Source organism: Elephas maximus, chromosome 6 (assembly GCF_024166365.1).
Source record: "Elephas maximus indicus isolate mEleMax1 chromosome 6, mEleMax1 primary haplotype, whole genome shotgun sequence".
NCBI lineage: Eukaryota > Metazoa > Chordata > Mammalia > Proboscidea > Elephantidae > Elephas > Elephas maximus.
In genome coordinates this window covers 137813395-137828969 of record NC_064824.1, presented here as the reverse complement: position 1 = coordinate 137828969, position 15575 = coordinate 137813395, and the positions used below count along the sequence as shown (strand labels likewise).

Below are 15575 nucleotides of genomic sequence, written 5' to 3'. Positions count from 1 at the left end.
TGACATCTGTTAGGCAATGGTAGCTGACAAAAAAAAAAAAAAATTTTTTTTTTAATTTATTTGATTGGGAAAGAGTTTTGGGAACGAACAGTTTAAATGCATTTCATGTGTCTTAGGAAATAAGGCTGGGTGTTTACCACATGGTGTGTTTCTAAGGCACTAAGTAAACATTCACAGAAAAAATGTTTTGGAAACATGTGCTCCCGAGAACATATTCACCACCCTGAGGATAGATACATCTGTTAGAGGACAACGCCAGGCACTGAGGAAGGGGCATGGCAAGTCTAATGGGAGGGACTTCACAGCCAACACACCCTCGCGGCCAGGACACAGTGACCACGAGAACTCTCCTCCAGCGGCTGACACTGCAGCTGTGGCTGGGCAGTGAAAAGGCAGCGGAAACCCAGGGCCCCTCCATCCTCTGTAGCATCGTCTAACTTCGGGGACCCTGGAAACAAGAAGGCAAAGGATGCTGGCCGACATCTATCATGACAGTCCACCAGGCATCCTGCAAGTGCCTAAGTGCTGCCATGACAGAGATACCACAAGAGGGTGGCTTTAATGAACAGAAATTTACTTTCTCACAGGAGCTGGTAAGTCTGAGTGCAGGGCACCAGCTCTAGGGAAGGCTCTCTCGGTCAGCTCTGGGGAAAGGTCCTTGTCTCAGCTTCCAGAGTTGGCCATCCTCGGAGTTCCGGGGTTGTAGATTGGTCACCTTCCACAACTTCAGGTGACGTCGCTCTTCCCTCCCTTACCCTCCCCATATCTGCCGCCTTCAAGCCTCATCTCCTTTTTTTTTTTTTTTTAGTACAGTAAAACCTGAAAAAGCTGGAACCTATGTAAGGCAGAAACCTGCCAGAGAGGGAAAATGCAAATATTTTCCACTAATAGAGAGCAACATAAAAGTGGTAAGACTGCACCTTGTCAAAGGTGGAAAACTTGCCAGACCTGGAAAAACAAGGAGGTCCCTTGGAGTTCCAGGTCCCACAGGTTTCACTGTATCTCAAAACTGATTGGTTTAGGACATACCCTAAATGGCCTCATTAACATAACAGAGAAAACCCTGTTCCCAAATGGAATCACGTCTGTTATAGTTAGGGTGCACAACACACACTTTTTGGGGGGATACAATTCAATCCATAACAGCATACTTCCAACCAGAGAGCCTCCTGGTAGCATTTCTTCACAACCCATACAGCACACACACATACACCTCACATGTGGGAGCAAGAACAAACGGAATACAGTGAATATATTCAATATTCTCAGTGCCCTGGTGGCACAGGGGTTAAGAGTCTGGCTGCTAACCAAAAGGCTGGCAGTTCAAATCTACTAGTTGCTCTGTGGAAACCCTATGGAGCAGTTCTACTCTGTCCTACAGGGTTGCTGTGAATTGGGATCAACTTGATGGCAACGAGTTTGTTTTGTTTTTTTGTTTTAAATTCAACATTCACAGACTCAAAGAACTAACACCAATCTAGCAAAATCTATGAGAGGGATGGTTGGCCCACTTTAAATTCTACTCTTTTCTCTAGTTTCCAAGTTATGCCATTAGGTCTCAGGCAACACATACAGTAAGAAGTGACTGACTCTTCCCCAGGGCGTACAGCAGAGATGCCTACCTTATCATTTCACCTGTGTGCTTTGCATTTACATACTAAACTTCTTACCTATGTTTCATAATTACTCTTGTCGTTGGGTGCCGTCAGTCAACTCCAACTCGTAGCGACCCCACGTGACAGAGCAGAACTGCCCCACAGGGTTTTCTATGTTGTGATCTTTACAGGAACAGATTGCCAGGTCTTTCTCGTGTGGAGCCGCTGGGTGGGTTCTAACCACTAACCTTTTGGTTAGCAGCGGAGCACTTGACTATTGTGCCACCAGGGCGTCTTCATAATTACCTGTTGTTCTTGTTGTTAGATGCCATCAAGTCAATCCTGACTCACAGCGACCCTACGGGACAGAGTAGAACTGCCCCATAGGGTTTCCAATGAGCGGCTGGTGGATTTGAATGGCCAACATTTTGGTTGGCAGCTGAGCTCTTAACCACTGTGCCACCGGGGCTCCTGAGCACTCTTGGTCCGGAGCATTTTCTCCTAGAGCTTTTCTTACTTAGCAGGGCACTCAGGTCCCTCAGGTCTCTCCTGTCTTCTTTATCTGTTTCAGACCCTTCTCTTCATGTGGGAAAAACTCCAGCGACCTTTTTCATTTGGGAATGGTGGCCGGCTTCCCTCGCTCTACTCAGCGAGATCCCACGTGGAAGACATGTGTTCGTTGCCTCCTCTCTTCAGACTATCTCAGTCTGGGATATTTGTAAAATGAATGATGTGGAGCCAAACTTTCAAGTTGTGGTCCATGTCCTCTATTTGCAGGGGGAGGGTGTGGGAATTCGGGGTAAGGTGCTCCAGGTGGCTGCAACCTCCTGAGGTCACCTCTGGGCATTGAGGGAGCAATACAAACACAGGGCTGGCTGCAGCACTGGGGATGATGGAGGCAGCCCTGTTCTGGATTAGTTAGGGTTGCCAGATTAAATACACGCAATGTTTGGGACACGCTGTTGTCACTGGGTGTCATATCAAGTTGATCCTGACTCATAGCGACCCCATGTGTCAGAGCGGAACTGCTCATAAGGATTCCTAGGCTGTCATCTATACAGGAGCAGACTGCCAAGTCTTTTCTGCCATGGAGCTACTGGGTAGGTTGGAACCACCAACTTTCCAGTTAGCATCTGAGCACTTAACCGTTGTATACCTGGGCTCCCTGTTTGGGACACACTCATACTAAAAAATTATTCATTACCTATCTGAGATTCAAATTTGACCAGGCATCCTGTATTGCCATTTGCTAAATCTGGCCACCCGACTAAATCGTGTTTTCTGGCTCAGAGCAAGACTTCCATAACAAAAAACCAAACACACTGCTGTCTAGTGGATTCGGACTCATAGTGACCCTAAGGGACAGAGTAGGACTGGCCCACAGGGTTCCCAAGGCTGTAAATCTTTACAAACCAGATTGCCACATCTTTCTCCCACAGAGCAGCTGGTGGGTTCGAAACACCAACCTTTTGGTTTGCAGCCAAGCACTTTAACCACCGTGCCACTACAGCTCCAAGACTTTCATAGCTGTCAAAAAGATGGCTGGTATGAACAAAGCTGAAAAATGGAGATTCAGCCTCAGAAAAACGGTCAAGGAGGAACAGAAAAGGGGCAAAATATCCAGGCATCTGGGCACATCTGTACAGTGTTTTCTGGGTGGGGCAGGAGGGTGGGAAGGAGTCTGACCACCAGGGAACAGTGAGGAAGAAAGTACAGCCAGGCTCCCCTTGGCCAAAGGGCAAGTGTGACCAAGTCACCAGGCCAAAGTCGCCACCATCACCCCCCTTGCCACCATTAAGGAACCCCTACAACAACGACGGTCGCTGATGACTGAACAGGCTGTGTTCCAGCCCCTGTGAGCAGGCGTGGACAGAATGGGGAGGCCAGCTGACACAGCAAGGCCCTGGGCGACGCTAGATCACTGTCTGATAACTGCTAGTTATCATTATCATACCCATTTTTCAGATGAGAAAAATCAAGTCTCTGATGAGAAAACTGAGTCTCAGCAAGATTAAGTGACACCCCCACGTCCCATGGCCTCCGGCCTTGTGGCATGGAGCCTTAGGGTCCAAGTGACATCTTGAACCTGGGGCGGACACACTATGACCATGGCACAGGCCTTCCCTTCTGCTGGCCAGGCACTCGGCCAGGATCTTGATTTTGAGCACCGACCATGCCAAGCTGTAGCTGCTGCTCCAAGCAGGGACGGCCTCTGATTTCACTCTGCCTTGCCAGCTTGCCGCCCTGCCTGCTTGGCACAGAGTGGGCACGTACCAGATGACTGCAAACGAACCAGCCAGGCCATTCCATAGCCTAAACCAAAGGCACCAGGTTTCCAGCACTTAAGTGCATTCCTTTATTCCACTTGAGCCAGGAGGGAGGGTTCCCACATGGTAGCAGGAGATGAGAACCGACAGTATGCGTGTCATACCAGATACGTTCACGGAGCGAACGTCCCCTGGCCCACCACCAGTGTGGCCATCTTCAAACAGAAAAGCTACACTGTACAGCTCAGCAGGGCCACAGCCACAGCCACCGAGACGGCCAGGATACAGATGGCGCGAGATGTCAGGGCAGCAAGGATTCACAGCAAAGCCTCTGTCAGGACCTCCTGGCCTGCAAGCAGTGAAGGGTCCCAGGGCACGTGTCCTGTAAGAGCACCATGTGATGCTGGACCACTGGGCTCTCCCTGTCCTTCTCCTCCCCTCTCTCTGCCTCTGTCTTGCTCTATCCCTCTCAGTTTCTCTATCTCTGTCTTCTAAGGAGCATACTGGTTGTACTTCTTCCAAGACAGAGCTGTTCTTCTGAGGGAAGATTTTCTTTTCCTTCTCTCTCTCCTTCTTTCTCTTGTTCTCCCTGTCTCTGTCTCTCTAAGTTATGAACTGAACTGTGTCCCCCCCAAAGTGTATACCCACTTGCCTAAGCCATGATTTCCAGTATTGTGCGACTGTCCACCATTTTGTCACCTGATAATTTTACTATATGTTGTAAATCCTACCTCTATGATGGTAATGAGGCAAGACTAGAGGCAGTTACGTTAACGACGCAGGACTCAACCTACAAGATCAGGTCGTGTTTTACGCCAATCTCTTTTGAGATATAACAGAGAGAAACAAGTAGAGAGACACGGAGGGTCTTATACCACCAAGGAAGTAGTGCCAGGAGAATAGCGTGTCCTTTGGTCCCTGCGCTGAGAAGCTCCTAGACCAGAGGATGATGGATGAGAAGGACCTTTCCCCAGAGCCGACTGAGAGACAAAGCCTTTCCCTGGAGCTGACACCCTGAATTTGCACTTCTAGCTTCCTAGACTGTGAGAGAATAAACTTCTGTTTGTTAAAGCCAGCCACTCGTGGTATTCGTCACAGCAGCACTAGGTGACTCGGACGTTCGCAATCGCTCTCTCTGCTTCTATCTGTCTCTCTATTCATCTCTCTTTCAGGCTCTCTCTTTCGTTTGAAGGGAGTCATCAACTAGAAGAATGAGTGGTGGTCACACAGGGTCCGTGGCGGGGGGAGGTATACAAAGACAATTAAGGACGTAAACACATGAGGCGGAATTCAAATCGCAGGCCCAGAACATCACTCTCAGCTCTCATTAGCAGCCATTAATAGGGTACTAACAGCAACTGAGCAATCTTCATCTGATTCTCTTTACTGCGAGTGAATGATGGCCGTGAAATTTTTGTCAGAAGTGTGAAGGTCACATTTCAGTGAATCCAAGGCTGTGAAGTTCTAGCATTCCAGCAGTGTTCTCAAAAGCATTGCCAGCCCGAAAACTGAGACTCTTAACTGCTCCTTCCAACACCAGGAAGCAACAGACAAGCTCAACAGTTCTAACTCAGCTTCTGTTTAAACACTACATGTATATTGTTGTTGTTGTCAGGTGCCATCAAGACTCACAGCAACCCCATGTACAACAGAATGAAACACCGCCCGGTCCTGTGCCACACTCGCAATCGTTGCTGTGTCTGAGCCCACTGTTAAAGCCACTGTGTCTGTCTATCCATCTCATCGAGGGTCTTCCTTTTTTTCACTGACCCTTTACTTTACCAGGCATGATGTCCTTCTCCAGGGACTGGTCCCTTCTGATAACACATCCAAAGTAGGCAAGACAAAGTCTTGCCGACCTCACGTCTAAGGAACGTTCTGGCTTTACGTCTTCAGAGACAGATTTGTTCGTTCTTCTGGCAGTCCATGGTATATTCAGTATTCTTTGTCAGCATAACAATTCGAGTGTGTTAATTCTTCTTTGGTCTTTTTTCACTGTCCAGCTTTTGCATGTATGTGACATAATTGAAAATACCATGGCTGGGGCCAGGCATACCTTAGTCCTCAAAGTGACATCTTTGCTTTTTAACCCTTTTAAAAAGGTCTTTTGCAGCAGATTTGCCCACTGCATCTTTCAATTTTGACTGCTGCTTCCATGGCTGTTGATCGTGGATCCAAGTAAAACGAAATCCTTGACAACTTCAATCTTTTCTCCGTTTATCATGATGTTACTTATTGGTCCAGTTGTGACGGTTTTCGTTTTATGTTGAGGTGTAATTAACACTGAAGGCTCTGGTCTTTGATCTTCATCAGTAAGTGCTTCAAGTTTGCTTAGCTTTCGGCAAGTAAGGTTGTGTCATCTGCATAACGCAGGTTATTAATGAGTCTTCCTCCAATCCTGATGCCCCATTCTTCTTCATACAGTCCAGCTTCTTGGACTATTTACTCTGCATACAGATTGAATAAGTATGGTGAAGGGATATAACCCTGCTGCACACTTCTCCTGACTTTAAACCACGCAGTATCCCTCTGTTTTGTTTGAACAACTGTCTCTTGGTCTATGTACAGGTTCCTCATGAGCACACGTAAGTGTTCTGGAATTTCCATTCTTTACAATGTTATCCATAATTTGTTATGATTCACAGGTCAAATGCCTCTGCACAGTCAATAAAACACAGGTAAGCACCTTTCTGGTACTCTCCGTTTTCAGCCAAGATCCATCTGACATCCTCCTTTGAATCCAGCTTGAATGTCTGGCAGTTCCCTGTTGATGTACGCCTGCAGCCACTTTTGAATGATCTTTAGCAAAATTCTGCTTGGTGTGCGATATTAATGATACTGTCTGACAATTTTCAAATTCTGTTGGATCACCTTTCTTTGGAAGGGTCACGAATACAGATCTCTTCGCTGGTTGGATGGGTACATAATGTATTACATACATAGTACACTCTACATATATGTGTATTATGTATGCATCCACACAACACGCATGATTAAAAGAATACTTGGCTGAAGACAAATTTTATTCTTTGGATTACTTCCAGAGAACCACGGGTTGAGTTATCTACTTCCGCACTGTTAATTCACTAATTAAAATACACAAGTAATACAAAATTCTTCCCTCATTTGAACTGCATCTTTAAAAATTACCTAAATCTTTAAATCAGCTCTTTTTGCTACAAGAACAAAACATCAACCTAAGTGGACCAGGCAATTAAAACACACCAGATGCTGTGAGAGATGAAGCTAAGATCTGTATCCGATGAAAAGTGCACCGAGGTGTGCCTCTGGAGACAATTCTGCACCAGAGATCTTCCTACCAAGAAAGAACTCTCTCCTGCAAGCAGAAAGCCTTTTCTCCCTTACAGCGCCCAGCCATGTAAACATCCCCACCACGAGTCAGAATAACGCTAAGGATGACTACACATTAACTCAAGCCGAAGAACGATGCACGGGCATCAAGAATGGGGAGGCTCCAGTGAGGTATCTGGACAAGTGCAGCAGGGCAGCATGAAGCTCTTCATTTAAGGTCGCTTCCTGAGTGTGATGGGTAATGTTGCGTGTCAGGCTGGTTAGCCTATGAGTCTCAGTGGTTTGGCAGACACTGGACTGGTTGCTCTTCTATAACGTAATATGACGTAATCACCTTCCATGATGTGATCTAATGTGAGCAGCCAATCAGCTGAAAGGGGAGTGTCATAGGGTTGAATTTTGTCTCCCCAAAATACGTGTATCAACTTGGCAAGGTCATGATTTCCAGTATTGTATGACTGTCTACCATTTTGTCATCTGATGTGATTTCCCCACGTTGTAAATCCTATCACTATGATGGATTGGTGGCAGTTATGCTGATGAGATCTATGAGATCAGACAGGGTCTTAATCTCTTTTGAGATATGAAAAACAGAAGCGAGCAAAGAGACATGGGGACCTCCTACCACCAAGAAAGTAGCACCGGGAGCAGAGCGTGTCTTTTGGACCTGAGGTTCCTGCACTGAGATGCTCCCAGACCACGGGAAGACTGATGACAAGGACCTTCCTCCAGAGCTGACAGAGAGACAAACCCTCCCCTGGAGCCGGTGCCCTACGTTTGGACTTGTAGCCTACTGGACTGTGAGAGGATAAACTTCTCTTTGTTAAAGCCATCCACTTACGGTATTTCTGTTACAGCAGCACCAGATAACCAAGACAGGGAGTTTCCTAGGGGGTGTTCCCATCTCTAGCATATAAATGATGTTCTGGCAAAGTGCTCTCTCCTTCTCTCGCTCTACCCTATATTATTCTCACCGTCTGACTTCCAGTTCTTGAAACTTAAACCTGCAGAAGCCTCCACCCTGCCGCCTGACCTACACATTTGGGACCTGCCAGCCCCTACAACTGTGTGAGCCATCTCCTTGACATTCATCTCTTTATATATGTGTGTATGTACGTGTGTGTGTCTCCATGGTTTTGCCGCTCTAGCGAATACAGACTAAGACACTGTGTATGGCTGGAAGGCACTGGCTACCCTGGCAGTTATAAAAGAAGAGTAGTAGGGCCACTTAGAAAGTAACAGTAATGGGAAATAGTCACGCAGCACACTCACAAATCTGCAGCCACCTGGTGTTAACTATGGGTACCATCAGCTGCACACTAACCGTGTATCTAGCTAACTAGTCACAGGTGAGGCTGGCTGCACCCTCCATCTGCCTCCACCTGGTGCTGACGATGGGTACCACCAGCTGCACAGTAACCATGTATCTAGCTAACTAGTTACAGGTGAGGCTGGCTGCACCCTCCATCTGCCTCTTGTTCCCCTGGAGATGAGCCCTGCCCCTCCCATCTCTCTGTGAACCAGACATCGGATTCCAGCCCCAGAATGTTTTTTGTGAAGTTCCTAAGTTCAGAAGGCGTGATCTGAATTTATTTTCTACTACAGGACCTCTGACGATGAAAAAGACGGTGGTGTGAGGGAAATCAAGGCGTTTTCTCATTCGTTTTCCTTCAGAAACAGCCAGTTAAGGTTCCCTCTCTGCTGCTGTCCTGGGTCTTACCCCATCACATGGACAGGAAGTGGATGCCAGCTCCCTCATCTCAGTAAGAGAGGCAAAGACAGGGACAGGCGGCTGGCTCCAGAAATAAGCATTAGGTGAGGCTAAAGCCACCCTGTGTGGCCCCATCAGTTAAGTACCTGACTGCTAACTGAAAAACTGACCACTCCAACCCATCCAGAGGTGCCTCAGAACAAAGGCCTGGAGCCCTGCTTTCGAAAGGTCACACCCTTGAAAACCCTACGGAGCAGTTCTATTCTGCACACATGGGGTCATCATGAGTCGGAATCAAGACAACAGTAACTGGTTTGGGGATTTTTTAAAGGGGCTTCCGAGCACAGTCCTTTGGGTACTCCCAGAAACCCTGATGCACACCCACCAGCTGTATGCTGCTCTGAGCTCCCCACGTCCCTGTGGAAAACATCACCTTTACCTGGAATCCAACAGGAAGAGGAGAGCTGGTGGCGGCGTTCCTGAAGGGTATGAGAACAGATCAGGGATGACCTGTCCCTTGGCCCAGGGGGCCCCACTGAGGAACTAACAGGTATTTCCACTTCGCAGATTAAGAACGGGTGGTATTTTCATGGACTGCGTGTGTGGCTCTGCTCTTTAAAATACTGTTTCTAGACCACTTGCAAGGCTGCAAGATTTCAGGAGAGTAAAACGTGTCACTTGAAAATTGGAGAAGCAGGGCTGTTAGTGGTGGTTCACGTCACCCTACTGGGCACACTCGTCTGTCAATGTGTCACACTGTCGGAGCTTGTGTGTTTCTGTGATGCTGGGAGCTTGCCACTGGCATTTCAAACACCAGCAGGGTCACCCATGGTGAACAGGTTTCACCAGAGTGTCCTGACTAAAGACAGACTAGGAAGAAAAGCCTCGTGGTCTATGGACAAAAATTAGCCAATGAAAACCTTATGGAGCACCAAAGTACACTGTCTGATATAGTGCTGGCAGGTAAGTCCAACACAGGCTTGACAGCACTACACAGTGGCGACAACAATAGGCTCAAACACGGCAATAATCGTGAAGATGGCGCAGGACTGGGCAATGTTCTGTCTGTTGTACCTAAGGTCACCATGAATCGGAGCCAACTTGATGGCAACTAACAACTGGATACAAATTTACTTTTGATACATGAACATTCAGGATAAATCTCTCTGTGTTAAAATATGAGGGCCACTACACATTGCAAGGAGATCATGGGCAGGGTACAGACAAGATGGAAGCAATCTGTGAACTCTGGAAGGGAGGACAGAAAAGCCAAACAGACTCCAGGAGTCAGATGCTGGCTCTAAGGAGCCAGTGGCTTGAGGACAACCAACACCAGCCATCTGGCCCCAAATGGGAGAAGCCAGAGCCACCTCAACAAACCCAGCGGCCAAGAGAAGAAACTCCTGGGGGTCCCAGACTGGCCTCACGGACAGCTCAAGGGCGCGAAACCCAAAAATAAACCTGTAGCCATCGAGTTGATTCCAACTCAGAGAAAACCTATAGGACAGAGTAGAACTGCCTCATAGGGTTTCCAAGGAGTGGCTGAAGGATCCCAACTCGCGACATTTTCTGGTTAGTAGCCAAGCTCTTAACCACTGCACCACCAGGGCCAAGGGGCATAAAGGCAGATTTAAGAGATGGTCATTCCATTCACAGTCAAGTTAACCAGTCCTTCATTACTGGCTTCACACACCCTTTACCATAGCTAGCCCTGGAATAACCAGAAAACCCAAGGGAAAAAACTTCCCAGAGACTCTCTAGGCATAACAGAAATGACCGTGGCTAGAATTTACCCCCAGTCACAAAAAAACAACCAGCATCAGCACAACCCAGGGACAGACCCCCGGACAGCGGTCAGAGAGACAACGGGGGGCACAGGGAGGCCAGCCTTCTTCACCTCTCCAGACCTTTTCATTTCTATCACCTGTGTACGTTTCATTGGCTAGCCATGCTTCTTACGTACTTCCACAGATGAGTCTTCATTACAACCTCCAAACTTCCCCAGTCATTTCAATACTGATATTCTAACCACACGCCCTTTCTTTTTTTTAAACAACATGACCGTAAAACGTTTGCAATACGTTAGTTAACGGCAGAGCCCCGAGCAAAGAGCGCCATCCTTCTCCCAGTGGTTACACAGTCTCCAGACGAGAGTTAAACACTGGAACAGGTGTTACAGGGAGTAGGTGAAGCTACTGATGACTACTGCTAAAAAGACATCTAAGGGACAAAACAGGGTGGAATGGTTTTTAACTAAAAAAAAAGAAAATGAAACAAAACAGGATGAGACACAGAACGAGTTGAGAAGGGAACGCTACAGTACAAAGTCGTGCCTCCTCCTTTCTCTTCAAAACAAGACAAGCGCTGCCATGAAGAAAACGTATAGTTACCTGCGTCCATATCTGCAAAGAATGGAACAGCCAGTAAGAAAAAGAAGGAACCAGAAATTCAGTGTCTCAGAGTTGGATTTAAAAAGGTTAGACCGAAAGAAAATACAAACTTATGAAACTTCTTGTGAAATATTACCACGACTAGGGGGTACAGGAGGGAAATGGTTTCCTACCGTAACTGTCTTAATTTTACTTAAAGCAAAAAATAAAATAAAATATGGATATGTTAACTGAAGAAGTAAAAGCCTTGTGGCAAAAGAAACACCTTACGCCCATGTAAAATGGTTATTAAATGTTTATAATAATATAAGGGGGGAAACATATAGTGATGGTAATCGGAAAACGTTAGCTAGAAAAATCTAGGACTACGTTAATATTACGTGAAATTATGTATAAACTCAATATCCTGATCAGAGAAACGACCAACCGATACTTAAAGGAGTTACACTGAATTAATGTCAGAAAGGACAAAACTATGATAAGAAATAAATTCTACGGCATTTCATGGTTCTACTCTTGATCCAAATGCCAAAGTCAATATAATTGGTTTGCTAAGAAAACTATGAGGAAGCAATGTACTTTGACAGCTCTGCATTTTTTATTACTTCCTTGATACACGACGTATCAAAGTAATGATTTAGAATATGCTATAGGTACTTTTTTTTTTTTTTTTTAAGTTGGAAACTGGCTTCCACAGGGCGTACCTTCGGGAGACTCCTCCTGGACGTATGTGCCGGTCAGGTACCTGTGCACCAGGGCGGACTTGCCACTGGCCAAATTACCCACAATTCCCTGAAACAAAGAACAAACAATCGTTCAGGATAATTAAACTGCCTGAACTGGCAACCTGCAAATAAAAGGTTAAAATACAGTTGTTGCTGCTGCTGTTAGCTGTGGTCACTTCAATTCTGATTCCTGGAGACCTCGTGTGTGTCAGAGCAGAACTCTGCTCCACAGGGTTTTCGAGGGGCTAATTTTTCAGACGTAGATCACCAGCCCTTTCTTCTGGGGCTTCTCTGGGTGGACTTAAGCTTCCAATCTTTCAGCTAATACCCATTTGCTCCACCCAGGAATCCTAAGACCTAAAACAACCTTAAGGGATCCTAAAACGTATAGAGCAACCTTAAAAATAACCACAAACAAGCACTGGCTGGATGGCCAAGAATGAGCTCACTAAATACTTCTGGTGGAATAAAAGGGATTCCAACACCCAACTGTGGCGTTCTCATCAGGGCCAATAGCTGCATGGTTGTCAACACTGTACAAACACAGGTTGTGGCATTGGTTTAGATAACAAGTGCACAGTCAGCCAGTCAGCCTTCACTGTGTATCTCAGTAGGCTGAGCAAAGTTATTAGGTTAGCTTAACAGTGAAACACAACAGCAGGACAGAACAATAGAGGGTACTGTGGTGGTGTCAACAGTTAATGCGCTCAGCTGTTAGCTAAAAGGTTGGGGGTTCCAGTCCCCCGAGAGGCACCTTGGAAGAAAGGCCTGGTGATCTACAAAAAAAAAAAAAAAAAATCAGCCATTGAAAGCCCTACAGAGGAATTCTGCCCTGGCACACATGGAGTTGCCAGGAGTCAGAATGGACTCAGTGGCTGCTGGTTTTTCATTTTTTTAAGAATAATGTGGGGATAATAAAGGTATTCTCATGTATTCCATCATGAAAATGGGGTTGGATTTTGGAGCCTAGTAGGCCTTGTGGTCTCCAGCCACCCATCCTTTTCACACCAATCACTGCCTGAAATGCTTCCCCTACTCAGCATCAGCCTTCTGCTCAGGTGACACCTCCTCCGAGAAGCCTTCCTGGTACCCAGAGTCTCAACGGGGCTCCTCTAGTCAGTACTCCCTTGACTCCCTGCTCCTGGTGCTATTTTATGACTTGTCAGTTTATTTTACAAACATCACTACATGGCTCTCTCTCCTATACTAATAATTCCCCAAAGTGCAGGGACTGTGTGTCTTATTGATCTTTGGCCATCTGTATCCCAGAGTAGCAGCCAGCCCCAGGTAAACTCTCAACAACAGCGGGTGAATGAATGAATGAATGACAGCTTCGAATGCTAATGAGTATTAATGAGATGCTTTCTCACTTCTTCTCAAAGCCAGACTCTGCAACAGTGCCTAAACAAAGTCATTTCGCCTCCTGATTTGACTCATGTCTTCTTACTACCTTGGGCCTCTATAATCTGAGAATGTCTACCAATTAATTATTCTTTCGTTCAAGGGCACCTGCTGTTTGTCAGCTTCATGCCGTGAAAATCCAAAACAGCAGGCCAGAGAAGTGAATTTTTAATTAAGATGAGGGTTGCTCTTTCCTGAGGATAAAAATGCTCAAGATCAGCCAATTCAGTCTCTGCTTCACTATTTGGCAAAATTCCTCCCCTCTACGTGTAAGTGGTCGTGCCAAGAATTAGGATTAACCCTGAGGAGGAAGAAATCAGTCAACGTTGAGGGTGCGGGTGGGGAGATGCTTTCTTTGGCTTGAGTGGCCAGCTCACAGACCATCTTGTACTGGGACATACTTTTCATTTCAAACACTGGCAGAAACTGACGCCTGAGCGTGTGAGGAGGAAGCGAAATACAAGCTGAAGGTACTCTTGAAGCTGTAAAGCTACACCGGAACCCAATGAACTGCTCCTGGAACTAAACCTGAGAGTGGACTCAGGCCTGTCGGGTCAAGGCTCTGTGGGTGTAAATGAGGTAACACAGCTAAAGGGGTTCTGAACACTCAAAAGAGCTACGTATTTTAGGGTGGCAGCAGGTCCTCGGAGTTCCTGGGAGGTGCAGAGAGTTAACGTAAAAAGCTGTTAACTGAAAGGTCAGAGGTTCGAGCTCACCCAGAGGTACCCTAGAAGAAAGGCCTGGCACTCTGCTTCCCAAAAAATCAGCCACTGAAAACCCTATGGAGCACAGTTCTACTCTGACTCCAGGGGTCGCCATGAAAAAAAAAAAAGTTGGAGTCAATTCAACAGCAACTGCTAGTAGTTTAGAAGGAGTAGCACTAGGAGGAGGAGCAGTGCAGTAGGAGGAGGAGGAGTACAATAGGAGGAGGAGAAGGGAAGGAGGAGTATAGTAGGAACAGGGATAGTATAGCAATAGGAGGAGGAGGACTAGGAGGAGGAGGAGAAGGGGAAGGAGGAGTACAGTAATACAGTAGGAGGAGGAGGAGGAGTATAGTAGGAACAGGGATAGTATAGTAATAGGAGGAGGAGGAGAAGGGGAAGGAATAGTACAGTAATACAGTAGGAGGAGGAGGAGGAGTATAGTAGGAACGGGAATAGTATAGTAATAGGAGGAGGAGAAGAAGGGGAAGGAGGAGTACGGTAATACAGTAGGAGGAGGAGGAGGAGTATAGTAGGAACATGGATAGTATAGTAATAGGAGGAGAAGGACTAGGAGGAGGAGAAGGGGAAGGAAGAGTACAGTAATACAGTAGTAGTAGGAGGAGAAGGAGTATAGTAGGAACAGGGATAGTATAGCAATAGGAGAAGGAGGACTAGGAGGAGGAGGAGGAGAAGGGGAAGGAGGAGTACAGTAATACAGTAGTAGTAGGAGGAGGAGGAGTATAGTAGGAACAGGGATAGTATAGCAATAGGAGGAGGAGGACTAGGAGGAGGAGGAGAAGGGGAAGGAGGAGTATAGTAATACAGTAGGAGGAGGAAGAGGAGTATAGTAGGAACGGGAATAGTATAGTAATAGGAGGAGGAGGACTAGGAGGAGTAGCAGCAACAGTAGTATAGTAGGAGCAATAGTAGTAATAGCAGTGTAGTAGGACTAGTAATAATATAGTAGGAGGAAGAGTAGTATAGTAGGAGCAATAGTAGTAATAGCAGTGTAGTAGGACTAGTAATAATATAGTAGGAGCAACAGTAGTGTAGTAGGAGTGATAGTAGTACCAGTAATGTAGTAGAAGTATTAGTAGTAATAGCAGTGTAGGAGCAGTAATCATAGTATAGTAGGAGTAATAGTGTAGTAGGAGTTAGCAGTAACAGTAGTGTAGTAGGAGCAGCAATAGCAGTGGAGCAGTAGTAATCCTAGTATAATAGGAGTAACAGTAATGTACTACAGTAATAGTAACAGTAGTGTAGTGAGAGCAATAGTAGTGATAGTAACATAGTAGGAGCAGGAGTAATAGTAATAGTAGTTTAGTAGGAGTAGAGGTAATAGTAATAGTACAGGAGTAATAGTAATAGCAGTGGAGTAGGAGCAGTAATAGTGTAACAGGAGTAATAGTAACAGTAGTGTAGTGGGAGTAGGAGTAGGCATAGTAATAGCAGTGGAGTAGGAGCAGTAAA

General features: G+C 46.2%; 1 protein-coding gene across 7 annotated transcripts in view; it reads right to left on the bottom strand.

The window, feature by feature from the left end:
• The window catches only part of AGAP1 (ArfGAP with GTPase domain, ankyrin repeat and PH domain 1), a 661010-nt gene that overhangs the window by 441658 nt on the left and 203777 nt on the right, over positions 1-15575 (bottom strand). For all 7 annotated transcript variants that reach the window (XM_049888501.1, XM_049888502.1, XM_049888504.1 and 4 more), the window contains exon 3: positions 11980-12067. In XM_049888501.1, coding sequence (XP_049744458.1) covers positions 11980-12067 — 88 coding nt within the window. The remainder of the gene's footprint in view (positions 1-11979; positions 12068-15575) is intronic.